Raw genomic sequence first — 25,267 nt, 5'->3', positions numbered from 1 at the left:
TGGAAGGAGACCCTGCTAACAAGAGACGAAGAGGAACTTGGTGTGAAGCTGCCTGAAATTATTTATATCAAATCCCTTGATGATTACAGCGCTGTTCCTCCAAGTGAAACATCAAATATCGGCGTATAATAGCCATATGAATAGCCATATTTATTTTTCAAATGACATGCAGTTAGTTTCAAGTTATACGTAGAGGTGAGTGGTACAGAGTGCCAGGACTCATTATGAGATAACAACTTGCGGTGGTGTTGCTTGTGGTTGTGGTGTGTGTGCATGTGCGTCTGGTGATGGGAGGGAATGTGTAATTTGGTGACTCTCATGTGAGAGCAAAACTGTCTATTTGTACCATGGCTGTACCGCTGCAGGCAGAGCAGAGTGATATCGTGACATCTTCAGGAATAGAAATGACTTCCTTCCTTTTATAACTAAACACAGCTGTGAAAGAGCCTGGTGCCATGCCATCTTTAACATCCTTCTGCTGCCTGACACACAGCTCATTGTTTCACAATATCAACTATTTGTGGATAGAAAGTGCTAATTCAAGAACTGAAATAGAATAAAACACCACAACTTTTTGGTGAATGACTGATCATTGGATTACAAGGTGAGATGCAGTGCCTTTGGAAAGTATTCAGACCCCTTGACTTTTTCCACATTTGGTTACATATTCTAAAATGTATTAAATAAATAAAACATCTCAGCATTCTACACACAATACCCCATAATGACAAAGCAAAAACAGTTTATTTTATTTTAGAAAAATCAAGCCGTGAGGTCAAAGGAATTGTCCGTAGAGCTCCGAGACAGTATTGTGACGAGGCACAGATCTGGGGAAGGGTACCAAAAAATTTCTGCAGCATTGGAGGTCCCCAAGAACACAGTGACCTCCATCATTCTTAAATGAAAGAAGTTTGGAACCACCAAGACTCTTCCTAGAGCTGGCTGCCTGGCTGCCTAGAGTTCCTCTATGGAGATGGGAGAAACTTCCAGAAGGACAACCATCACTGCAGCACTCCACCAAACAGGCCTTCATGGTAAAGTAGCAAGACGGGAGCCACTCCTCAGTAAAAGGCACATGACAGCCCGCTTGGAGTTTGCCAAAAGGCACCTAAAGACTCTCAGACCATAAGAAACAAGATTCTCTGGTCTGATGAAACCAAGATCGAACTGGCCTGAATGCTAAGAGTCACCTCTGGAGGAAACCTGACACCATCCCTTATGGTGAAGCATGGTGGTGGTAGCATCATGCTGTGGGGATGTTTTTCAGGTGCAGAAACTGGGAGACAAAGATGAATGGAGCAAAGTACAGAGAGATCCTTGATGATAACCTGCTCCAGAGCTCTCAGGCCCTCAGACTGGGGTGAAGGTTCACCTTCCAACAGGACAACGACCCTAAGCACACAGCCAAGACAACGCAGGAATGGCTTCGGGACAAGTCTCTGAATGTCCTTGAGTGGCCCAGCCAGAGCCCAGACTTGAACCCGATCGAACATCTCTGGAGAGACCTGAAAATAGCTGTGCAGCAACGCTCCTCATCCAACCTGACAACGCTTGACAGTATCTGCAGAGAAGAATGGGAGGAACTCCCCAAATACAGGTGTGCCAAGCTTGTAGTGTCATACCCAAGAAGACTCGAGGCTGTAATCGCTACCAGAGGTGCTTCAACAAAGTAATGAGTAAAGGGTCTGAATACTTATGTAAATGTTATATTTCTGTTTTTTATTTGTAATAAATTTGCAAAACTGTCTAAAAACCAATTTTTGCTTCGTCATTATGGGGTATTGTGTGTAGATTTAATGAGGAAAGAAAACATTTAATCAATTTTAAAATAAGGCTGTAACGTAACAAAATGTGGAAAAAGTCAAGGTATCTGTATACCTTCCCGAAGGCACTGTACATCAAATATCTGGCAGTATTATAGAATGTGTGACGTCTATTTTTGGACTAATTCTACAACGAGAGAGAGTAGAGACTAGTATCTCCTCAGTGAGATATCCTGTGATGGAGGCATGATAATAGAGACATTTGCTAACTTGTCATCCGTTTGTTCATCCTCATTTCCCTTGAAACAGCCTGGCAAATGATTTAGCATACATGTAGCTCTAGAGACCTTGAAGTAGAAGGAAACACTAAACCGTTTGTATCAAACCCATTGTGATTCGGGAACATTCTGAATGTAGTCTCGGGTGGTTATCCAAGATTGCTGGCATTTGCTGAATTTGTCAGGCTACCATTTTCAACCATTACATTTGTATGCTTGAGTACCACCCTTTGTTCAGAGATTCCTAAATACACTGTCAAATAATAGGACTATCCATCTTTACACTATTTGTTTTCATGTGGTTTTGGGGGAAACTAACAATTATGTTAGAATCTGTGGAATCTACATAATAGCATGGCTAGAATGGATATGTGGATAGGCCTACTTACTCCCATTAAGCCGTATCTAAAACAAGAATGTTTCAGAGGCTTAAAGTGATTCTGCATTGCAGGCGGTTTATGTATGGGTCAAGACTTAGAAAAAGGATAGAATGAAGGTTTCCAGGCCGCAGTATGACCCAGGCCACCACAGCGGCATTTCACATTTGTTCCCATGCGCATGGCTGCAAGTCACAAGGGATCTGTACAATAGGTTTCACTTGCATGAGAGACTTCTTTCTATGAGACCCGATTCTACGAGACCTACATCTATTATGCTCCAGAGAGAAATAGGTAAACATTATATATATTATTAAACATATTATTAATATAAGTCAGACTATGAATAAAAGTAATTACAAATATAACAGGCAGCGTAGAAACTACTGAGATGGAGCATGAGACCAAATTCAAAGGGCAGCATACAAGAGAAGCTGCAACAGACTGTTGTTGTGTTCCAAGATGATGCTCATCTAGCTAATGAAGATAGACTGTAGCTTGGTTTCTATGGCACTGCTCTGGAGTTATCCAATTTCCTTTACTGCACATTAGGCGCCACATCCATGCACAGCTAGAGGACTTCAGTCTCCCAAAAGCAATCAATGAGGCCAGCACAATTCATTTACATCCACACAACTGAATTAGGGCTGGCGAGCTCACGGATCTGCAAGTACATGGAAATGGACATCAGCCTATCGAGTTACCAAAATATGAAGCAAAGAGTATAATTACACAGAAATAATCCACCGAATGTAGTTAACCAACCTCTTGCAACATCCACGTTCAGTTGTGCAACGATTTATGCTGACGCCGAAGCAATAGTATGCTAAATCCATGTTGTATCACGTACAATATACATTTCCAACTAAAAGGTTGTAAATTGCAACTAAACATTATTTTAAAATTCAATAAAATAACTTTTTTGCTTCCTGTTTTTTCCTGTGATTGAAAAATGACCTTGGAATACATTTCATGACAAGGACGCCCCAGGAGAAGACAATGAATAAAACAACTTATACTAAATGGCACATTAAAGGCCTGCCCTATCATCAAACACCAGCCGTTAAAGGCCCTCTCTGCCTGACACTCTGTAGTGCCTTCATCTCCCTTAGGACGTTCAAAGATCCATTCCTCCCACAGGACTGTGATGGCGGATGGTGACAGGATGTCAGGAAATTAAGCAGTCATGGCTCATGGAGCTGGAGCCTGGAGGTGGACCGGCTCTTCAGGGCTTCCCCATAAGCACTGCAACACAGCCAGACGACGACAGACCCTTCCTGAGTTCCTGCCATCGCTGGCTCAGCTTGCATCCTTTGACTAGCTAATTCACCGCTGAAGTCAGACACTAACTCCAAATCAAAGGACTCCTTAGCAACATCACTGGGAGTGTCACTGATAATTATGATGTTATGGAAGTTAAAGGAAGACAGTGAGTGGGACGACAAAGCAGCGGAAGTGAAAGAGGAGGCCTCCCACTGGGTATCAGACACCTCTGACGGTGAATAAACAGATGGGAACAGTGACATTGATAACTGATGCAGCTGTGGGGACTGCAGCTACTGTATGAGAGACCACAGGATCCGGGTTAATAACTGTCAGTTACCTGGCAGAAGGCTGCTTCAATGAGGGAAATACATGTTTAAGGTATCTGGATGAGCAGACACCCCCACAATCCCAAGCCTAATGCAAACTGCAGCAACCTACTGCCTTGGAGATAGCGGTTCATAAATGAATTTAGGGCTATCACATTTATCACGGCCGCTTCTGGATGGATATTTCAGTTGTCTGACTATTGATGGTTAAAGTTAAAGAATGATAAGGTTACCCTACCATGCACTGGGCCAATATGTCTGCACTCTCTGTTTTCCCAAAGCCTTTAACTTACAAGACATTATATCCTTACTGTTTTTACATTGCTTATTAAAGCATATACAGTGCATTCGGAAAGCATTCAGACCCATTGACTTTTTCCACATTTTGTTACGTTACAGCCTTATTCTAACATTGACTAATGTATACATATGTTATTAAGTTTATTTAAATAAGGTATTTCTGTTTTTTATTTTTAATACATTTGCAAACATTTCTAAAAACCAGTTTTTGCTATGTCATTATTGGGTATTGTGTGTAGAGTGATGAGGGAAAAAAAATATGTAATAAATTATAGAATAAGGCTGTAACGTAATTAAATGTGGAAAAAGTCAAAGGGTCTGAATACTTTCACTGTAACTCATAACTATATAACCTATAACTCACAGATCAATGAAAACAACATTGACAGACAAAAGTATTATTGTATTCAGAAAATCCCTTCTCTGTGGCCAGTGTGATTATTTTAAGACAGTCCAGCTTCCCATTACATCCTAATGATGGGCTTTGCACAAATAAACGCACACCAGTGTGTCTGTTTAAAGTAACTGCCCAGTGTTTCCAGATTTCTATTAAATATGACCTGTAATGATTTACAATATAACTGAAATAGTTTTCCTTCCAAATAATGATAATTAATTACAGTTGAAGTTGGAAGTTTACATACACCTTTGCCAAATACTTTTAAACTCAGTTATTCACAATTCATGACATTTAATCCTAGTATAAATTCCCTATCTTAGGTCAGTTAGGATCACCAGTTTATTTTAAGAATGTGAAATGTCAGACTAATAGTAGAGAGAATGATTTATTTCAGCTTTTATTTCTTTCATCACATTCCCAGTGGGTCAGAAGTGTACAGACACTCAATTAGTATTTGGTAGCATTGCCTTTAAATTGTTTAACGTGGGTCTAACGTTTCGGATAGCCTTCCACAAGCTTCCCACAATAAGTTGGGTGAATTCTGGCCCATTCCTCCTGACAGAGCTGGTGTAACTGAGTCAGGTTTGTAGGCCTCCTTGCTCGCACACGCTTTTTCAGTTTTGCGCACAAATGTTCTATAGGATTGAGGTCAGGGCTTTGTGATGGCCACTCCACATTGTTGTCCTTAAGCCATTTTGCCACAACTTTGGAAGTATGCTTGGGGTCATTGTCCATTTGGAAGACCCATTTGCAACCAAGCTTTAACTTCCTGACTGATGTCTTGAGATGTTGCTTCAATATATCCAGATAATTTCCCTGATGATGCCATCTATTTTGTGAAGTGCACTCGTCCCTCCTGCAGCAAAGCACCCCCACAACATGATGCTGCCACCCCCTTGCTTCACGGTTGGGATGGTGTTCTTCGGCTTGCAAGCATCCCCCTTTTCCCTCCAAACATAACGATGGTCATTACGGATAAACAGTTCTATTTTTGTTTCATCAGATCATAGGATATTTCTCCAAAAAGTACGATCTTTGTCCCAATGTGCAGTTGCAAACCATAGTCTGGCTTTTTTATGGCGGTTTTGGAGCAGTGGCTTCTTCCTTGCTGAGCGGCCTTTCAGGTTATGTCGATATAGGACTCGTTTTACTGTGGATATAGGCACTTTTGTACCTGTTTTCGCCAGCATCTTCACAAGGTCCTTTGCTGTTGTTCTGCGATTGATTTGCACTTTTCGCACCAAAGTACGTTCATCTCTAGGAAACAGAACGCGTCTCCTTCCTGAGTGGTATGACGGCTGCGTAGTCCCATGGTGTTTATACTTGCGTACTATTGTTTGTACAGATGAACGTGGTACCTTCAGGCATTTGTAAATTGCTCCCAAGGATGAACCAGACTTGTGGAGGTCTACAATTTTCTTTCTGAGGTCTTGGCTGATTTCTTTTAATTTTCCCATGATGTCAAGCAAAGAGGAACTGAGCTTGAAGGTAGACCTTGAAATACATCCACAGGTACAACTCCAATTGACTCAAATTATGTCAATTAGCCTATTAGAAGCTTCTAAAGCCATGACATAATTTTCTGGAATTTTCCAAGCTGTTTAAAGGCACAGTCAACTTAGTTTATGTAAACTTCTGACCCACTGGAATTGTGATACAGTGAATTATAAGTTAAATAATCTGTCTGCAAACAATTGTTATGAAAAATGACTTTTGTCATGCACAAAGTAGATGTCCTAACCGACTTGTCAAAACTATAGTTTGTTAACAAGAAATTTGTTGAGTGGTTGAAAAACTAGTTTTAATGACTCCAACGCAAGTGTATGTAAACTTCCGACTGTTAAAAATCAGCTTTTCTCTGTTGAAATGGTGTAGGTGTACCCCAACAATAGAATGGTTATTAAAAATATGAATGCAAGTAGACCGCTGATTGGCAAGCTCATCCTACTTTAGACCGCTGATTGGCCAGCTCATCCTTCTCAGGGAGATGGCATCATGTTCTATGAGGAAATAGCCAAGCATTTTTTAAACTGTCTGTTTGAGATACAAGTTTGAGGTGGGGTTTTGGAACAATATTTTCTCCAATTTATGCTTTGGCCACAAATACGAGTATAGGACGAGTCAACAACATTACTTGGATATGAGTTAACAGAACTTTTTATAGTCAGACTTTCATTGGGCAGTTACTTTAACATTCAGCCTCTCGCCACCACCACTACAGTTCACAGCTTTATTATTGAAAGAACTCTATGGTATCATGAAACTGAGAGAGGACGGCTGTCTCTAGAAAGCTACTGTACTCTAGCAACTTTTTGTGGAGCCAGTAGAAACCGACTGTGAACCAGCCAGCACAGCAGAGAACTCGACACCCCCTGACTACAGTGCACATGGATCCTCATAACGGAGACCCTCATCAGGTGTCCTTGTCCAGCCGTCAGATGTCCATAATCAACCTCTGTCACTCAACTCAACATCTAGAGGGAATCTCCAAGCGGGCTAATTGCCCAGTTATTCATGAGGCAGTCTGGAGGCCTCATTTCACTCTGTCTGCCATTTGAGCAACCGCCCAGACACCACCACCACCACCAACCAACACCCCGCTCAGAGTTCTCCTCTGCCAAGCTCTGATGGAGTAGGTCACCTGGTTATTGCCTGGGCTCCTCCAGGAGTTGACTCCATTAGCTAAGGCAATGTGAGGTCTCTGATGTGTCTGTATAGATATAGTGGGTAAGGGAGGAAAAACATGGACCGGCCTCTAGGGAAGAGTCCTCACTACCTGAAGGAACCACAGCTCCTTCAACTCCCTCGTCTATAGCACCGGTCTTGGTGGTACACCTGACTACTAATACAATGTTTAACAGCCAATATTGTTACGGAAGACCATAAAACACTGAGGCCATGATCAAGGTCTCAACAGCTCCACAAATACATTGCTTTGTAAATCAAACACAGACTACTCCGTAATAACATAAAAAGGTTATTTGAAAGTTGACTCTTTTGGGAGTAGTATCTGAGACAGTGGCTGAGATGGAATATATATCAGGTTTACCGTTGGGCTTTGGATGTCACTGTACTTGTTTACAACAGTAGTTGCCAGGTAATATACAACCATACCTCGTCTATGGAAACTATGAGTCTGTAATTCTTCTTATTTAGTGACAAAACATTAGGGAGTATGGCATAGGAGACAAGATGTGACAAAAGGGCCCCACACAAAATGATTTAGGTTAAGAGTAGAATTCATAAAGCTTACACTGTGTTGCATTGCACTCCAGACAGTCCTCTGGTAAGCAGCATAGCAATGGGAAAGAGAAGCATTTTAATTAAATAAAGTAAGACAGTGGAGGAGGAAAGAGGGAGGTACACAAAGACATTACATCCAAATGCATACATCCAAAGACATCAGAGTCCTTCAAAAAGAGCTAAGAGGAGGAACAAAGTTAAGGGAAATCATAATTACTATTCATTAATGAAATTGATGGAAGAACATTTATATTTTCTTATAATGGGATTCTGGCTTTAGCCCGAAGCCACGCAGCACATTATTTTCTCAATTCATTTAAGGATATTATTTTCCTGAGTTACAAAACAATGTGTTGACTTTCAATTGAGTCCATAATTAAAATAGTGCGGTCCCAATGAAAAGAAGGTACTGTATGTGGTTGAATATTATACAGGTGTAGGATTTTAATATGATCAGCAGGAAATGCAAACGTATGGTGTATTCAAAGTTTAAAAAGGCTTCTAAAGTTTATAATTTCCTTTAAATAATGTCAGAGTTGATTTGCCCTAACAAAAAATGTATCAACCCCTACAAAAATGTCCATTAATTATAATCCACCTAATAATTCACATTTCCTGTTGCAGCAGGATTATTTTTCTGCTGTGAGAAACTGGTCAAATAATATTGAATACATTCAAAATGAAGTGTTTGAGGATTATTGAGAGAGACATATTTAACCTTGGTTTTTGGTCTCCTACAAATATTGCACTGCATGATAGTGACAGACTTTTCAAATCGGTCAATTTGACAAGCCTTAACTCCTGGCTCTCACATTACCATCTGCATGCAGAGAGAGAGAGCGAGAGAGAGAGCGAGAGAGCGAGAGAGCGAGAGAGAGAGAGAGAGAGAGAGAGAGAGAGAGAGAGAGGGGGGGGGGGGGACTGTAGTAAGGATAATCCATGATGAGAAATGTCCCTCACCTGAATTGGACTGTCAGCTATATGTTGACCTCTACCCTTAGCAAAACATCAAGTTAGGTGTCACTGTCAAGGTTGTATGAGATGAAAATCGGAAAAACAAGATCTAATGAAACAAAACAAAGCTAATCTGATCGAAAGCAAAGGTTTACTTTATACAGCAAACACCTGACTTTGTCAATCTCACAAATTCCATTAATCTTTTCTGTCTTATTTGTAAGGTACACATAGACAGGAAGGGCACAGGATGCTGCACACTTCTCTTTGCCCTCCCGGGTAAAGCTGATGATTTGTTAACAAACACGGATCGATATAGAGAGAGTGAGTGAGGCCTGAACGGAGGACGAGCACAAATAATTAATTTCCGGCTCCGGGGGCCCTACCATGGCAAATCACCAGCTTTAATAAACAGTGTCAAGGCAGAAAGACAAATGATGTTTACTCTGAAGCAGTGGTCCTGTGGGCTGTGAGTGGGCTGTGTGTGTCTCTGCTTTTCCTTACCAGTCTGTCCAGGCTGGTGCCAGCTGCAGTGGTGGGCCGCTCCTCTGGGCTGTAGGGCCTGAAGCGGGCGTTGAACACGTCCGAGACGCCCCGAGTAGACCTGCCGCCCATTCCTGAGGGCTTTGGTTGGCCGCAGCCTTGAAAAACCTGCAATTACACAGAGAAGGACATCCAACTGTTGGATTGCAAGAGGAGCTAGAATTACTTGGGATGTGGAAAAGAGGGAAAACACAATGTTTTGTTAAGGCCTTGTGGATCCTACAGCCCCCATATTACCAACATGACAGTGCTCAAAGTCACATTGATCTAACCAGAGCCGACAGGTTTTTCAACTTGTGCAAGACCAGCCATATATAATATCATGGAGTTAACTTTTTAATGGATTATGGGCAATTCACCACATATACTTTAAAGATAAACAAAGCTGCATCTGCATCGTGAGAAAGCCAACAGAGCATTTAGCCTTGAACGAGAGCAAGCACCCCACATTGCGTAGGCTGAAGAATCTCTTCACAACCACTTCATTTTTTTTGCAATGACTACAATTTTGTGGGCAAAGTAAAATACAGTAAAACACTGGAAACACATTAACTACTGTTAGTTGAACTAAGATTATCTGACCATAGGGAAACATGTAATTCAAATACAAAGACCTAAAATGTGATATAATTAGAATGGGTAGCAATACACACCTAAAACATGATCCAGTTGGTTTTCAAATATGAACTGTACGTGACAGAATACAGATGTGCCATCCTTCCCTTGTTCTCTACTCCCACATTAAGTCTGTAATGCCATAAACGTTTAATTAGTGTGTTAATGGACTCTATCTAGCATTCACTAAAATGTTGTGCACAACATCTGTAAAAACCACCACAGAACATACCTCAAAAGTTCCAACTCAGGAAGCGTGCAGACCATCTACCGCTTCCAAGTATATCACTCGCTAATGTTCAATCTCTGAATAATAATGTAGACGAGCTCAGGGCGAGGATCTCCTTCCAGAAAGACATCAGGGATTGTAGCATACTCTGTTTCACGGAAACATGGCTCTCTAGGGATATACTGTCGCCGTCCATACAGCCATCTGGTTTCTCAGTACATAGCGCAGACAGGAATAGAGAACTCTCCAGGAAGAAGAAAGGCGGGGGTGTATGTTTCATGATTAAACACTCATGGAGTGATTGTGATACATACAGAAACTCAAGTCCTTTTGTTCACCCGACCGAGAATAACTCACAATCAAATGCCAACGGGATTACCTCCAAAGATAATTACCTTTGGTTATAGTCACAGCCGTGTATATTCCCCCTCAAGCCGATACGACGAAGGACCTCAAATAACTACACTGGACTTTATGCAAACTGGAAACCACATATCCTGAGGGCGCATTTATTGTAGCTGGGGATTTTAACAAAGCAAATTTGAAGAAAACACGACCGAAGTTCTACCATCACATTGACTGTAATACTTGCGCTGGTAAAACATTGGACCACTGCTACTCAACTTTTCTAAAAGTCTAAGGCCCTCCCCCTGCCCTCCCTCTGACAAATCTGATCATGATTCCATTTGCAGTGCTAAAGTCTATTCAACGCTGGACTGACCAATCGCAATCCATGTTCCATGATTGTTTTGATCACGCAGACTGGGATAGGTTCCGGGTAGCTTCTGAGAATAAAATGGACGAATACAGGGATATGACTGAGTTCCTCAGGAAGTGTATAGGAGATGTTCTACCCACTGTGGCTAATAAAACCTACCCAAACCAGAAACTGTGGATAGATGGCAGCATTCGCGCAAAACTGGAAGCGCGAACCACCGCAACCATGGCAAGGTGACTGGGAATATGGTCGAATGAAAACAGTGTAGTTATTCCCTCCGTAAGGCAACCAAACAGGCAAAACGTCAGTATAGAGACAAAGTGGAGTCGCAATTCAACGGCACAGACACGAGACGTATGTGGCAGGATCTACAGACAATCACGGACTACAAAGGAAAAACCAGCCACGTCCCGGGCACCGGCGTCTTGCTTCCTGACAAACTGAACACCTTCTTCGGCCTGCTAGCAAGGACTGTGGGCTCTCGTTCTCCATGGCCAACGTGAGTAAGACATTTAAATGTGTTAACCCTCGCAAGGCTACCGGCCCAGACGACATCCCTAGACGCATCCTCAGAGCATGCGCAGACCAGCTGGCTGGAGTGTTTACGGACATATTCAATCTCTCCCTATCCCATTCTGCTGTCCCCACTTGCTTCAAGATGTCCACCATTGTTCCTGTACCCAAGAAAGCAAAGGTAACTGAACTAAATTATTATCGCCCCGTATCAGTGCTTTGAGAGCCTAGTTAAGGATCATATCACCTCTCCCTTACCTTACCTGACACCCTAGATCCACTTCAATTTGCTTACCACCCCAATAAAGCCACAGACGATGCAATCGGTATCACACTACACACTGCCCTATCCCATCTAGACAAGAGGAATACCTATATAAGAATGCTGTTCATTGACTATAGCTCATCATTCAGCACCGTAGTACCCACCAAGCTCATCATTAAGCTCGGGGCCCTGGGGCTGAACCCCGTCCTGTGCAACTGGGTCCTGGAGGAGCCACCCCAAGGTGGTGAAGGTAGGAAACAACACCTCCACTTTGCTGATCTTCAACACAGGTGCCCCACAAGGGTGCGTGCTCAGCCCCCTCCTGTACACCCTGTTCACCCATGACTGCGTGGCCATGCATGCCTCCAACTCAATCATCAATCATCTTAAGGCCATCATACTGTTAAATAGCCATCACTAGCCATGCTTCCACCCAGTTACGCAACCCTGCACCTTAGAGGCTGCTGCCCTATATACATAGATTTGGAATCACTGGCCACTTTAATAATGGAACACTAGTCACTTTAATAATGTTTAAATAATGTTTACATACTGCTTTACTCATCTCGTATGTATATACTGTATTCTATTCTACTGTATTTTAGTCAATGCCACTCCAACATTGCTCAAAACATTGCTTAATTCCAATCTTTTACTTTAGATACTACTGCACTGTTGGAGTTAGGAACACAAGCATTTCGCTTCACCCACAATTACATCTGCTAAATATGTGTACGTGACCAATAAAATTTGATTTGAATTGATGATTTGAAGTTCTCATTAAGTTTCCCGGTAATGTAATACATTTATTTAAAAAAACATGTATTTAACCTTTATTTAACTAGGCAAGTCAGTTAAGAACAAATTCTTATTTACAATGACAGCCTACACTGGCCAAACCCGGACGACGCTGGGCCAATTGTGTGCCACCCTATGGGACTCCCAATCACGGCCAGATGTGATACAGCCTGGATTCGAACCAGGTACTATAGTGACACCTCTTGCACTGAGATGCAGTGCCTTAGACTGCTGTGCCACTCGGGAGCAGTAATAAGACAATGTACCAATTATGCAAACCAAAATTGGTTCTGTGAAAGTGCCCAGAACATTTGTTAAGTTATGGCAAATGTTCTCATAACATAAAGACTGTCCAGTCGTGCTGATGATTACACAATGTTTGTATAAAACATTCACCTGATGTTTGCATTACTGGTACATTGTGTTATTACATTACCTGGAAACCTAATGATAACTTTTGGGCAATCCAGTCAGAAATGCAGAATTTAGACTAACTGTAATGAATCAAACATTGTCTAAAAATGTATTGTTAAACTTTCAAAAAACGCACCCGTTATAATTCCTACTTTGAGACGCCTGATATGACCCCCCTATCTTATTTTTCATGATCTGAAAAGCAAAACTGATCCTAGATCAGCACTCATAGTCTTGTAAATAGTGACCCAGAGGATGGCAGAAGTGATGGTGAATAACCCAGTTACCAGTACTTCCCTGGGTTAGTTATGTCTAAGAAGGCTAAACAGGTAGCATGGAATTCATTATTGACCATACTGCCAAGGTTATATAATGAAAAAAAAGATGTAAGAGAGCTTCCCTGGTGGCGTAGAGAATAAAAGACCTGGCTTGGGATCCAAGTATTGCAGGTTCCAAGTACTCCACATGTGCAGATTGAAAACATATGAAGTGTAAGAAATACGGTAGGTGTTTGTATGATTAAATGCTCTTCAAATGTCCTATGAATGAAATGAAAATGCCATATGTCTATATCACCTACAACACAGTCCTCAAATGAGAATTGCCATTAAATCTGCAGAGAAACATAATGGGGATGTGTTCCAATCTGCTATAGGGAGCTACAGATTTGCATGCTGAGAATGTTTTGGTAATATTAGGTCAAACTTAAATATTGCATTTTCTAAATGTTATTGAAATGGAATATTATGTTAAACCTAAAACAAATATGTTATGAAAGTCATATAAAATGACTTATTTGGAAATTGTGGAACATCGTGCAACATTGTGGGAATGTTCTCTGCAACCTATGCAAATATCACAATAATATTATTGCAAAATACCCAGACAACTCCCATACTTTAAATGGTGTGGGAACCTTTAAATAACTTAGAACAGGTGTTCTTCTCACAACATTATAGGATTGTCCTATGCAACCTAACTTAAAACATTGTATGAATGTCATCACAACAGAGCATATTTTGTGTTTTCGTAACGTGTCTCTTGTAATGTTCCCGCACTGTTCCCACAACCTAATGATGTAAATGTTCTGGTAACCTTTAAGTAGTACACAGCGTTGTACGAGATCTTCAGTTTCTTGGCAATTTCTCGCATGGAATAGCCTTCATTTCTCAGAACAAGAATAGACTGATTAGTTTCAGGAGAAAGTTCTTTGTTCCTGGCCATTTTGAGCCTGTAATCGAACCCACAAATGCTAATGCTCCAGATACTCAACTAGTCTAAAGAAGGACAGTTTTATTGCTTCTTTAAATCAGGACAACAGTTTTCAGCTGTGCTAACATAATTGCAAAAGGGTTTTCTAATGACCAATTAGCCTTTTAAAATGATAAACTTGAATTAGCTAACACAACGGGCCATTGGAACACAGGAGTGAGGGTTGCTTATAACGAGCCTCTGTACACCTACAGTATGTAGATATTCCATAAAAAAAATCTGTCGTTTCCAGCTACAATAGTCATTTACAACATTAACAATGTTGTTTCAAAAACAAGGACATTTCTAAGTGACCCCAAACTTTTGAACGGTAGTGTATCTCATTCTGGGAATTCTTTGAAGAACAGATTAAATGTGTTCTTGGAACATTCTTGCAACATCAGACACATGTTTTATACAGTCATCAGCACGACCGGACAGTTTTTGGGTTATGAGAACTTTTTCCTAACAAATGCGTTCGGGAATTTCACAGAAACAATTTTGGTTTTCTGGGAAGACACCTTGTTGGCTTCTGGGAATCAGTTTGACTAATTTGGTTGACATACCCTGTAGGAGACTTGGACACTGTTATCTTGCATATTCATGATGGCCTCCGAAATCTTGACATCAATGGGTTCCATGACAGACTCGATGTTGAAGGGTCCCTCCAGCCTCTGTGCCACCAGCAACATGGCATCTGTCGAGAGAGAGACAGAGTGAGAGTGAGAGTGAGAGCGAGAGCACGCGAGAGATTGAACGCACGCGTGCGAGAGAGAGAGAGCGAGAGAGAGAGAGAAAGAGAGGAATTTAGCCACAATGACTGCCAAAGGCTTGAGTTGGAAGACTTATGTGTCCAGAGAAAGCAGATTATCTTCCATTTGTATTCAATGCTTTGCCTTGGTATCACTAAGACAATTCATGTATCACTTCAGCAAAATGTATTTGTATATTTATGCAACATGCAAAACACCTTTATAATTTGCTATTTGTCAATATTCATCATTAACTGTCATACTTGTCTAAGGAAGAAGCAGCATCTCATTACAGCGTCTCATCATAACAAATTGTTATACTCTATGTGTTTGGCACTCGAAATAAATTACCGCATCCAATCACAGCAATACATAATTATGTATCATGAATGCTTCTGGGGGTATATTCAATTTCTATGTAGATCAACTCAATAGATTCAATATAAATGGAGTTATACGAAATGAAAAGAACAGTGATGATTAGTCGTTGATTTAATGGAATTTCTCAAAGCGAAGCACATTGAGGCCTTATTTACTTTCGCTCCGGGCACGGATGCTATAAGGTCACCACCTCATTAATATCACTGTGTAGACTAAAACCATACGGCAATGTCTGTACTGTATATGATTATCACAAGACCGCATTTACTTACAGCATTTTAATCACCCCACACTGGTCTGGGATTATAATAATATCATATGATCCTTGAACCAAGAGATCAATGATGTCCAATTCAGAAGTATTGCCACACATACAGTATCACACTGTCTTTCTTATTAATTATACTGTATAAGAACATTTCCTGATTCTCATTGCGGTCTTAGCCCTCCGGAGATGCCCTTTACAAAACCATGGGCTAATTGTTGTTGTCATGGAACAGAGCTGCTGTGCTCTATCTTGGGGGGATATCCATGTTAATGTGGGACTGGGACTGTCTGTCTCTGTGTAATGACAGTTTGGAGTGGGAGTGGAGATCCACAGGCATATGGGGACCTGGCCAGCTAGCAGCCCCAAAGGGGAACAGCGAGGCCTGGGTAACACTGCTCTAGGGCTCTTGTAGAACTTCTCAGTCATGCCCAGGCAGTCTCAGCCAGTAGACCTCCCAGGATAGGACCTCACCACCCACACACTGTCATAATTACTCTGTCATTACCTATCTACTGAATAAAGTAATCATTTAATTTAGGGCATGGAAAACCATTGACCACAAGTCATAAATTGATATGCATTACCATGATGTTTTTCCCAGGTGTGTAACCTTCCCAACATCACAGGTCATTTGTTGTTAAAATACATTAAAAAATTGGTTCTATGATGCGGCTTTGTGTTGTAATACAAATCCTTTGGCTTGCTGCCACAGTCTCCTCTTCATCATTCAATAAGCTGTTTTTGAGAACATTTGTTGATTACCATGCTCAAATGGCAGAACTACAATAGACTGTAATCATAACAAGATGAACAATTTGTTGACGCATTATTTTCCATAAACATTGAAATTACTGGTTTGGAAATCATTGCTTACTTGTATAAAATTATGTAAAAAGGGAAGCTTTGATGATTTCTCTGGATTTCAAATAAGTTATAATTGTGAAATTCCCAGTCTCCCATAACTACTTTAGATGTTTGCAGAATGAGGCCACAGTGGTCTTTGGGGACCTGCTATTACTAATGGTAAGGAGAAGAGCTGGCTGGGCAACGTTACCTCAGTCATCTCTGGTGCCATTTCCTTTCCAATTATGTCTGAAGCCGGCCCTTTGAAGAGCACTTGTGTTTGTTTACACTGGGGCGGCAGATAGCCTGTGATGCTGGGTTAGAAATCCATCATCACACTGGCTAAGGTCAGGGGTCAGGGACTAACTAGGTTTCTTTTGGTTTCCTAGCTGCAGTCTGTGAAGTAACCACAAGCAAAATGAAGTTCACCTTATATTTTCATAGGATGTGGATTCGGATGTCTTAAGGCAATGACACGTTACATTCAAAGAACGTATGTCAACAAAGCTTAACGTACACACATTGCTAAATCTAACAATGTCAGTAGCCAAGCTAATAATGTAAATGTAATCTGAATGCATGCAGCAGGTCTCAGGTATGATGTAGAGAAAAATAACGGTCACATACTCAAATTCAAATGTTCAAAAAGTGACAATCCAGGTCAGAGCAGCCAGTGGTGAGCTCCTCCACAGATCTCCCATGCAGAGAGTGAATGGAGTTGCCTTCAGCAGCACAAGGGAAGATGGCAATCTTTTCCAGCCATGTGGAGTTAAGATATGTTTATCAGATGGGCACTACAAACACAGGGAGCCCAGGATGCAGCGCCTCATCCCACACAATCCCCAAAGAGAGAGAGAGAGAGACAGAGAGAGAGGAGTGAAGAGAGAGAGAGCGTGCAAAGAGAGAGAGAGAGAGAGAGAGAGAGAGAAAGAGAGAGAGAGAGAGAGAGAGAGAGAGAGAGAGAGAGAGAGAGAGAGAGAGAGAGAGAGAGAGAGAGAGAGAGAGAGAGAGAGAGAGAGAGAGAGAGAGAGAGAGAGAGAGAGAGAGAGAGAGAGAGAGAGAGAGAGAGAGAGAGAGAGAGAGAGAGAGAGAGAGGAGTGAAGAGAGAGAGAGAGACTGGTGTAGTGTGTACTGCTAGCAAGGAGCCAAGACAGTGATGCTGATTGGGTCAAGTCAGGGCAGGGCAGGACAGGGCAGTCAAATTGCAGTTAGCCACAGTGCTGCGTCTCTGAGGAGAAGGAGGAACGCGGTAGCGCTCTCTACCTACATGGAGAATTAATGAGTCTCATTTATGAGGAGAGCACAGAGTCTGGTCCACTGTGACTGGGCTGCTGCTCCTGCGTGCCAAGCTCAGCTCTCCCTGCTTCACTTTTGTAGTATGGAGATAGGCCACCGGCCAACAGGATGAAATCTGGTTATCATCACCACACAGCCATGAAAATAGCGCCCATCTTGTCCTATTTTGAGACAGGAGGCCAAAAATGATGATGAGGGAGCTGTTAGTGACAGTAGTTTCTTCCAAAATGAACACACTAAAGGAAAGACAGTATTTTCCTGAAATTGAATAATATAAACATAGAATTTTTTAGAGGCATGTTCATTTATTTGAATTGAACACTCTATTACAGTAAATTGTAATACAACCACACAAAAAGGAAAACCCTGTCCTTCAGACAATCTCCTATTTTCAGCTATCGAAATTGTTGCCCCTAAAATAGAGGCTATCTGCTAGAAAAGCTCCAGCAGACAAGGACAAATAAGGAAAGTGAAAAGGCCCATGTATGGCTCTTTACCTCTGAAGAGATCCCTGAGATGAAAAATGGCTCTCATGTAATTTGGATTCTGTAAAGCATAGCTCATCTGTGGTTCACTCAGCCAACTAATGGTGTTATATGACACCGTAGAAGAAAATGGGCAGGGGAAAGCATATTGTTCCTTGGTCACAATTTGTCCTGATAAAAAAGTCCTTGAGCACACATACGAGCGCATGCACATGGTGTGCGTGTACGCATGCACGCACACACACACACACAGACACCAGAGAGAAACAGATGAGACTATCCACAGCTCTTTTGAAATATTCATAGCAATGATACACATAAAAAAAGACCCTCCAAGATTGGCTGAGTTAAATCTTTTTCTATCAAGCCATAAAAGCTTTGCCTTTCCAAACACCCATTTATTTCCTAAAAGCTCTCTATTCATTCACAGAGTTTTCAAATGGCCACACCACACCAGATAGTAGCACATTCCTGATACCAATGTTCTGTGGAGACTTGTTCTTTTGTTCTTTCTGGCTGTGCAGAAACACAAAACAACAGACACTTGATTTTCTGTCTGATTCATAGATCAGACAGGCTATTTGACTTGAAATGCATACAAATATAGTTAAATCAAATGTAATATGCAAGAAGGTAGTTATTGCTGGTTTGAATGTATGTCTGGAGGAGATTTAAATGCGCACATCTGATCGCGTGAACCCAAACGCTGACGCCACCGGCACTTCTATCATGTTCAGGTCTACAACTGGATGAGGTCTGACACAGGTTGCCTTTAATCTCGGGATAACACTGGGGAAATAGACTCGTTTTAAAACACCCTCATGAATATTTAATTGACAGATAAAACGATCTGCATAGAAGACGTCCTCCCCAGTCGAACGACAAAAATAAGGCCCCTCGCGACTAGCAGTAATCCTATGAGTCTCATGAGGATATGGATCGGAGAGACAACTCTTGCACACTGTTCAAAAGACTGTTGAAGTGCATTAAAAGTATACCATTGAAACTTTTGAAATAGCGCCGCTGTAAAGTAGGATCAAATTCACTGGGGTTTGATTAAAAATGTATCTAGCAATTAGGCATAATTTCTGACAATTGTGTTTTATCTGATAATAGACAAATAGAAGGAAACGATTACATAAGTAGAAACTGATTATATCCTTTGAGCTGCACCACTATTCTGATGTAGTTCTTCAAAGCAAAAAACTTGAGTCCTGGCATGCATCCTGTTTGGACAGAAACTATCCATTTATAGTTTATGCCAATTATCTAGCATTTCCACTTGCTTATTAAACCTACATGAGTGTTCATTGCCTTTAGCAACACAGAATAGCAACCTATACTGAATTTACGTACTAAACAGGAAGATAAATGCAAGAGTTAATCAGGTTTTTCTTCATATCCTACATGTCATTATCAGCTGTAACTGTATAATAGCTCATAATAAGAATGTATTTTTAGCTATAGAAAACCTACGTTCTCAGGGGCACCAGTGATTGTACAGAGCAGCTAGTCCTAATGAAACTCTGTAGCAGAACCCAATAGCGAGCCGTTCTCCAACGGATCCCGTTACTAATGGGGTGAGGGATGTCATGGGGATTGTCTTTGAACCGAGCATCTGTCCAATGATCTCTAATGCAGGCTGACAGGGGTGTTTCAACGATTTTGTCCACAAATATGTAGAGGAAATCCTTGCTTCCAGTCAACATCAATTTTCTCCTCGTAAAACCACATATTTGAGAAGTTGGTAACACATGATTACCACAAAACCCAAACATGATCTGGACAAAGTATCACCTGCTGAACCACTCTGGAATCAGAAAAGGAATGGATGTGACGACGCAATGACTCCAGCAGGCATTATGACACCCATTTCTCTCTATATTCGGCAACTCTTTTACAAATCTTGTTCAAAATGATGGTGAAAAAGTTATTCCATTCAGGTGAATTATGATTCTGTCTGAGTAACAGGTTCACCACCACTGTTTTCACACACTGATGCCTTACTTCATCGATAAAACACACAAAGCAAATGCTTTCTTGCTGCGATGTCTGACTTCAATCTGGCGACAGATTAGGTAAAGACATTATTTCACAGGCTCTACCTACAGTACATCAGGAATGTATTCTTAATGTGTTTGGGTTGGTGTTCTAGCAAGGCAGGGCTCATTAAAGAAGCAATTTCTTCTAACAGCTTTGACTATCCAACCCTCACCTTTCCCCACAGCTAGGGACATTAATGGATTCCAGGATTCTATCAACTGTGGTCACATATCACAAAGGATATAAGATTACTTATTTGTATTTGCTTAACCCTGTGTCCCTGTGTGGTGGAAGTGGCCACAAAGATTAGTCCGAGAGCAAACAACCATTATAAACCCATTTATCCATTCCAGTGGTGGGGTGAAATAGCACTGGGAGACCATGCTAAATCGCTCCTGCTCAGAGGTCTGTGTGCATCACCAGGAGGGGCGAGTTCAGACCTCACTGATTTAGCTATAGGCAGAGAAGAAAACTAAAACAATCTAATGGAACGGAATAGATGGTTTTATCCTTTAGGTCGGTTCCGTTGCTACATCGCATCACAAAGGGATGCAATACAATTTCAGGGCAAGGAAACTGATGTTGACAGTCAGATGAGCTATCAAAATGAATCTTCATATTCAATGAATTCTTGGGTTTCCTCAGGAGTGGGTGGTAAGAGTCTCTACACCTACATGATGCTGTCTAAATCCCAGCTCTAGAATGAGACCTCATGGCACCTGGCCTGGGTCTACTGCTGAAGATACATGGTTCTCTTTCTCTCTTTGACACCCACACTACCCCTGATTGCACCTTCAGTTTTATTATTAGATACATGATCAAATTTCAGGTCAACTCCGGCATTTCTTCTAAGCATAAAGTCAGGACTTACACAAGCTAAAGAGTGAGCAACGAAGAGAGGTAAGCTGTGCAGACTATCACTAAAGAGAATCCAGACAGGGATGCTACATGTTTTATTAGTCTTTTCAAACTCACTTCTTTCGTCATAAAATGTCAGTGTCTACCTGATACAAACCCAATTACATCCATCATAATGATCCATTAGTACTGCAGATCCAAGACGGAGTATGAAATGTCGCTTCGAATGATGTATCTGCCGCTTTTGTATTTCAGTCAGAGAGTTCCGTCTCAAAGTATAAGTGATTATATCCTATTTTTGGAGACAGAAAAGCATGATAATCACAAATAATAAGCAGCACCCCATGCAAGTCACTGGTGCACACCTAGATTCCTATGTCTATGAGAGAGAGAGACGGACATAGCTTAATAAAACGCTGTTGCGTTAGGTCCCTACTGACTGACTTCATTAGCTGCTGTGGTGTTGAGGCATAAGTGGCAATTCATTATATCCATGTTTAAACATATGTAAGGACACACAATTAATTAACAATATGATCACTATTTCCATTTCCTTTAGTGCGGTGCCCTTGCAGAAGAGGAAAACTTTTGGCCCAGTTGTCTCCTTCTCAGCCACGAGCAGTCCTCTAGTGGTGTGTTGCTGGGAGTATTTATTTTCCTTCCTCTTCTATATTTTATTAATGAGGAAATCTTCACAAAGGACAGGAAATGTTTTTCATGAATTGTGAGGTTGTGACTGTCTCCAGTTACCCCAGTGAAACAAATCACGCAATTAAAAAGAAATGAGCAAATAAAATCAATGCAGATCACTTACACTGTGGTGACATACGGCCTCCAGAGAGAACGATACTAGTCAGTATTGCAATGAAGCCAAATAATAGAAGAAAAAGCTGTGGCACCATTGTATAATACACCTTTGGATTGTCCCAGAGTATTAGCAAATGGGTAGGCCTAGTCTTGTGTGCATTGCGGTAGTCAAGCAAGAAGGAAAATCGCTTTCTTTCACCTGTCAACACAAAAAATGATAATGACACGTGGGGTGTAAACTAGAGAGGGCCACATATATCACCACAGCATGTGACGGATGTTCAAACGCCATAGGGTGATCGAGACATCAATTCTCTAGGACAGCCAAATACATAACCTCTTAAAAAGTGTTTCAGATATATGACATTTTAAAACATCATTCAATAAAAAAAGTACGATTCCCAATATGAAAACTCTTCAAAGGCACCTCAAAGACGTGTAAATATAAACAGCCATCGTACAAACTGAGATTCGATGCATATTTCAAGCCTAATGCATCATGTAATACAAAACCCTGGAGGAGTTGGTGAATCCAGCATACTGTATGTTCAGTGATGAGTGTTCAGGTGTGAACTGACAGATGTTCATCAGTTAGCCTACCCAACGCTTCAGATGATTCATCCCATTAAAAAACATCTGACTTCTCATCTAATCGTACTTCACATGACATTCATCTACTGCTTTTCTATTACTTGTATATAAGATGAACATACGTTTTGTAAAACAAAACGAACCCTGGAGTGATCTGATTCACATGCATGCCATAATTCTGTTGCAGGGATGAATGCAGAACGCAGGTTGAATAAAGGATGATGTCGGCCACCTGTTTCCATAATTCATAGACTGAGCCACTTGTGTTGTTTTTTCATGCAAAATAGCAAGAGGTCAGAACAAATGGTTCCAATGGGAACAAATGGATTAGAGACTGGCTAGTCAGTGGAACCAATATAATCCATGATTTATTCCTTCTATTTTAATTACATGAATACTTGAGGAGGGAAAACAAAACCCATTTTGCTTGAATTCAGCTGACAGATTTGCATATTTAAACATGGGTCCTTTATACTGTCTGATTCATGTTTGATGTGCAGGCAGGTATGCATAGATAAAACCTCTGAAAATGATCTTCAAGGCTGTAATGTTTAATCTGATACCATTTAACCCTTGGTTTAGTCTGAAAATGTGTTATTAAAATTTACTTGTCTACTCTACTGATATTTTGATATTACAGATTTTGATATTATGCCATATATTTTGGTATCATGATATTTTATCTGTATGACAACAGTGCCATGACCTCCTACGATCAATCAATCTCTATAGGTACAGCACCTTTCCACTCCTGTAATTCAGCCCTTTTCCTTTAGCCCGAAATAATCAAATGAAGTTCTGCTTATTTTAGCCATGAATTCTACTAGATTCACTGAACATTTCACATTTTGTTCTACGTGAAATACCTCAGTCATATTTAATTTGCTTGGCCCATTTGCTTCCCGCCTAAGGCAAGAAAAGAGAAAGAAAAAAAAGTACAAACTTGCTGGTCTTACCACCTGAGAGAGAAATAAAATAAAACAAACCATATTTTATTTTCTAAAATAAATGACTGAAAGCAAGTTCCTGCAAGGGTATATCATTTGGGTTGGGTTGGCAGTGGGGTCTGGCTATGGGCTACATAATAGCTATATGTACAATAAAATATACAAAAACACACAGAACTCAACTGATTTGTAGTGGCACGTACTAATAGTTCCATCGCTCGTAGTACATAGTACCAAGCTTCAACTCTATTTTCATAAATAACATATTGAAACCCTTTCAGAGAGGAATAAGAACATTCAGACACACCATTATAATGGGAGCTTTATACAGCCTCTCGTATTTCCACCCCTGTCTTCGACTATGCATAAACGGAAGCCCCGCATTGGCACACAGCTATTATAAGAAGAGATGGATGTTTAGGAGCATTCCATATTTCGCTAGCTAGACTGAATGAATGGAAGCAGAAGCACAGCTGCACTGAATGAACATCTGTTTTGGCTGCTTTTGGCAGTGGCACCAGAGTCCCTCCTCTGCCCCCCACACATTCACACTGAGGATAAATGAAGGTTAGGCTGAGGGTAATGTGAATGGCTGCCTTTTTGTCCAACTTTTGTCAGAAGTTCCAATGCACTGTGTCAGAGAGTGTTATTTTCTGCTAGTGGAGCTCTAGCAGTGAGGAGGTGCTGAGGGAAAAATCATTGCTATCGGGAGCTCAGCTTCCAGCTGTAAAGGATTTCTCACTCCTTGGTTGAATTAGCTTTTCACCTTTCCGGTATCTCGTCTTCTCTGGTCAGCGGAGCAGACATACGCTGTTGGGCTAGATAGATGCCACTGGAATCAAGATGAATATCTTTACTTAAGCTCTGGTGCCAGTTCCATGTCAGTCTCCCAGGCTTTTGTGTTTTATTTCACTCTAAAGCCCTGTAGTCACCAGCTTCTCCCTTTCTATTCACAGCAACTGGAATAGCTAAAGGTTTTCATGTGAGTTAAAGTATATTACTATAATGTAGCCCTATACGTGGATGAAAAGACATGTTCAAGAGTATGATAATCCTATATTGGTTTGTGAGCTTGTATGCAAACTCAATGGATTTCACCATCACGGCAAAAACCGCCAATGCCCTACGCTGCAAAGCAAAGCCTATGTACGATCATCCGGCACATGTGAAAGAAAAAAGGCGTGTTATTAGAGGTTGGAGTTCATTTTCACGGGGTCTATCCTCCTCTCAACTACTTAAAGAACAGTCAGAAGCACAGGGGACATTTGGCAGACACGCAATCACTATTGTAGGCTGTGAAAGCCCAATCGATATCCTCTGTGCGGTTGGACCTTGAGCTAATTGAAAATCTTTCAGCCTACAATGAATATGAAATGTCAGAGAGCCAAAATATATGAAGTGACATTTAATCTCCACCCCTGGAACAATTCTCCAATTGAAAGTACGGAAATGTTGACATCTAGAAAAAACACAGTACCACCCAATTATCAAATAGAAGGACATAAAACATAAAACTGTTAGATAAATCGTATAAATCTTGTACTACTGGACATTTACTGTAGTGACTGATGTAGCCTACAGTAGAGAGCCATTGAAGTGGCCAAGCTCTGTAATAGCGAATCATACAGTGCATATACAGTAAACACACACCATCAGCTCTACATTTAGTCCTGGGTAACAAGGCTCTAATAGTCAACCTGATGCTACCATTGAATATTAATCTGACAGATGTCACACTGCTCC

At 41.0% G+C, this 25,267-nt stretch overlaps 1 protein-coding gene across 2 annotated transcripts in view; it reads right to left on the bottom strand.

Annotated features, from left to right (window-relative positions):
- Positions 1 to 25,267, bottom strand: part of LOC139546801 (glypican-6-like) — a 118,774-nt gene that overhangs the window by 21,631 nt on the left and 71,876 nt on the right. Inside the window, exons 5-7 of one of the 2 annotated variants that reach the window (XM_071355593.1) lie at positions 14,820 to 14,950; positions 9,412 to 9,558; positions 7,964 to 7,993 (exon numbers count right to left, since the gene is read on the bottom strand). In XM_071355593.1, the coding sequence (XP_071211694.1) occupies positions 7,964 to 7,993; positions 9,412 to 9,558; positions 14,820 to 14,950 (308 nt within the window). The remainder of the gene's footprint in view (positions 1 to 7,963; positions 7,994 to 9,411; positions 9,559 to 14,819; positions 14,951 to 25,267) is intronic. The other variant, XM_071355595.1, reaches the window with a different exon arrangement.

The sequence above is a fragment of the Salvelinus alpinus genome, chromosome 20, assembly GCF_045679555.1.
Source record: "Salvelinus alpinus chromosome 20, SLU_Salpinus.1, whole genome shotgun sequence".
In the NCBI taxonomy this organism is placed as follows: Eukaryota; Metazoa; Chordata; class Actinopteri; order Salmoniformes; family Salmonidae; genus Salvelinus; species Salvelinus alpinus.
The sequence above is the reverse complement of the archived record's forward strand: the minus strand, read 5'-3'. Positions and strand labels throughout refer to the sequence as shown.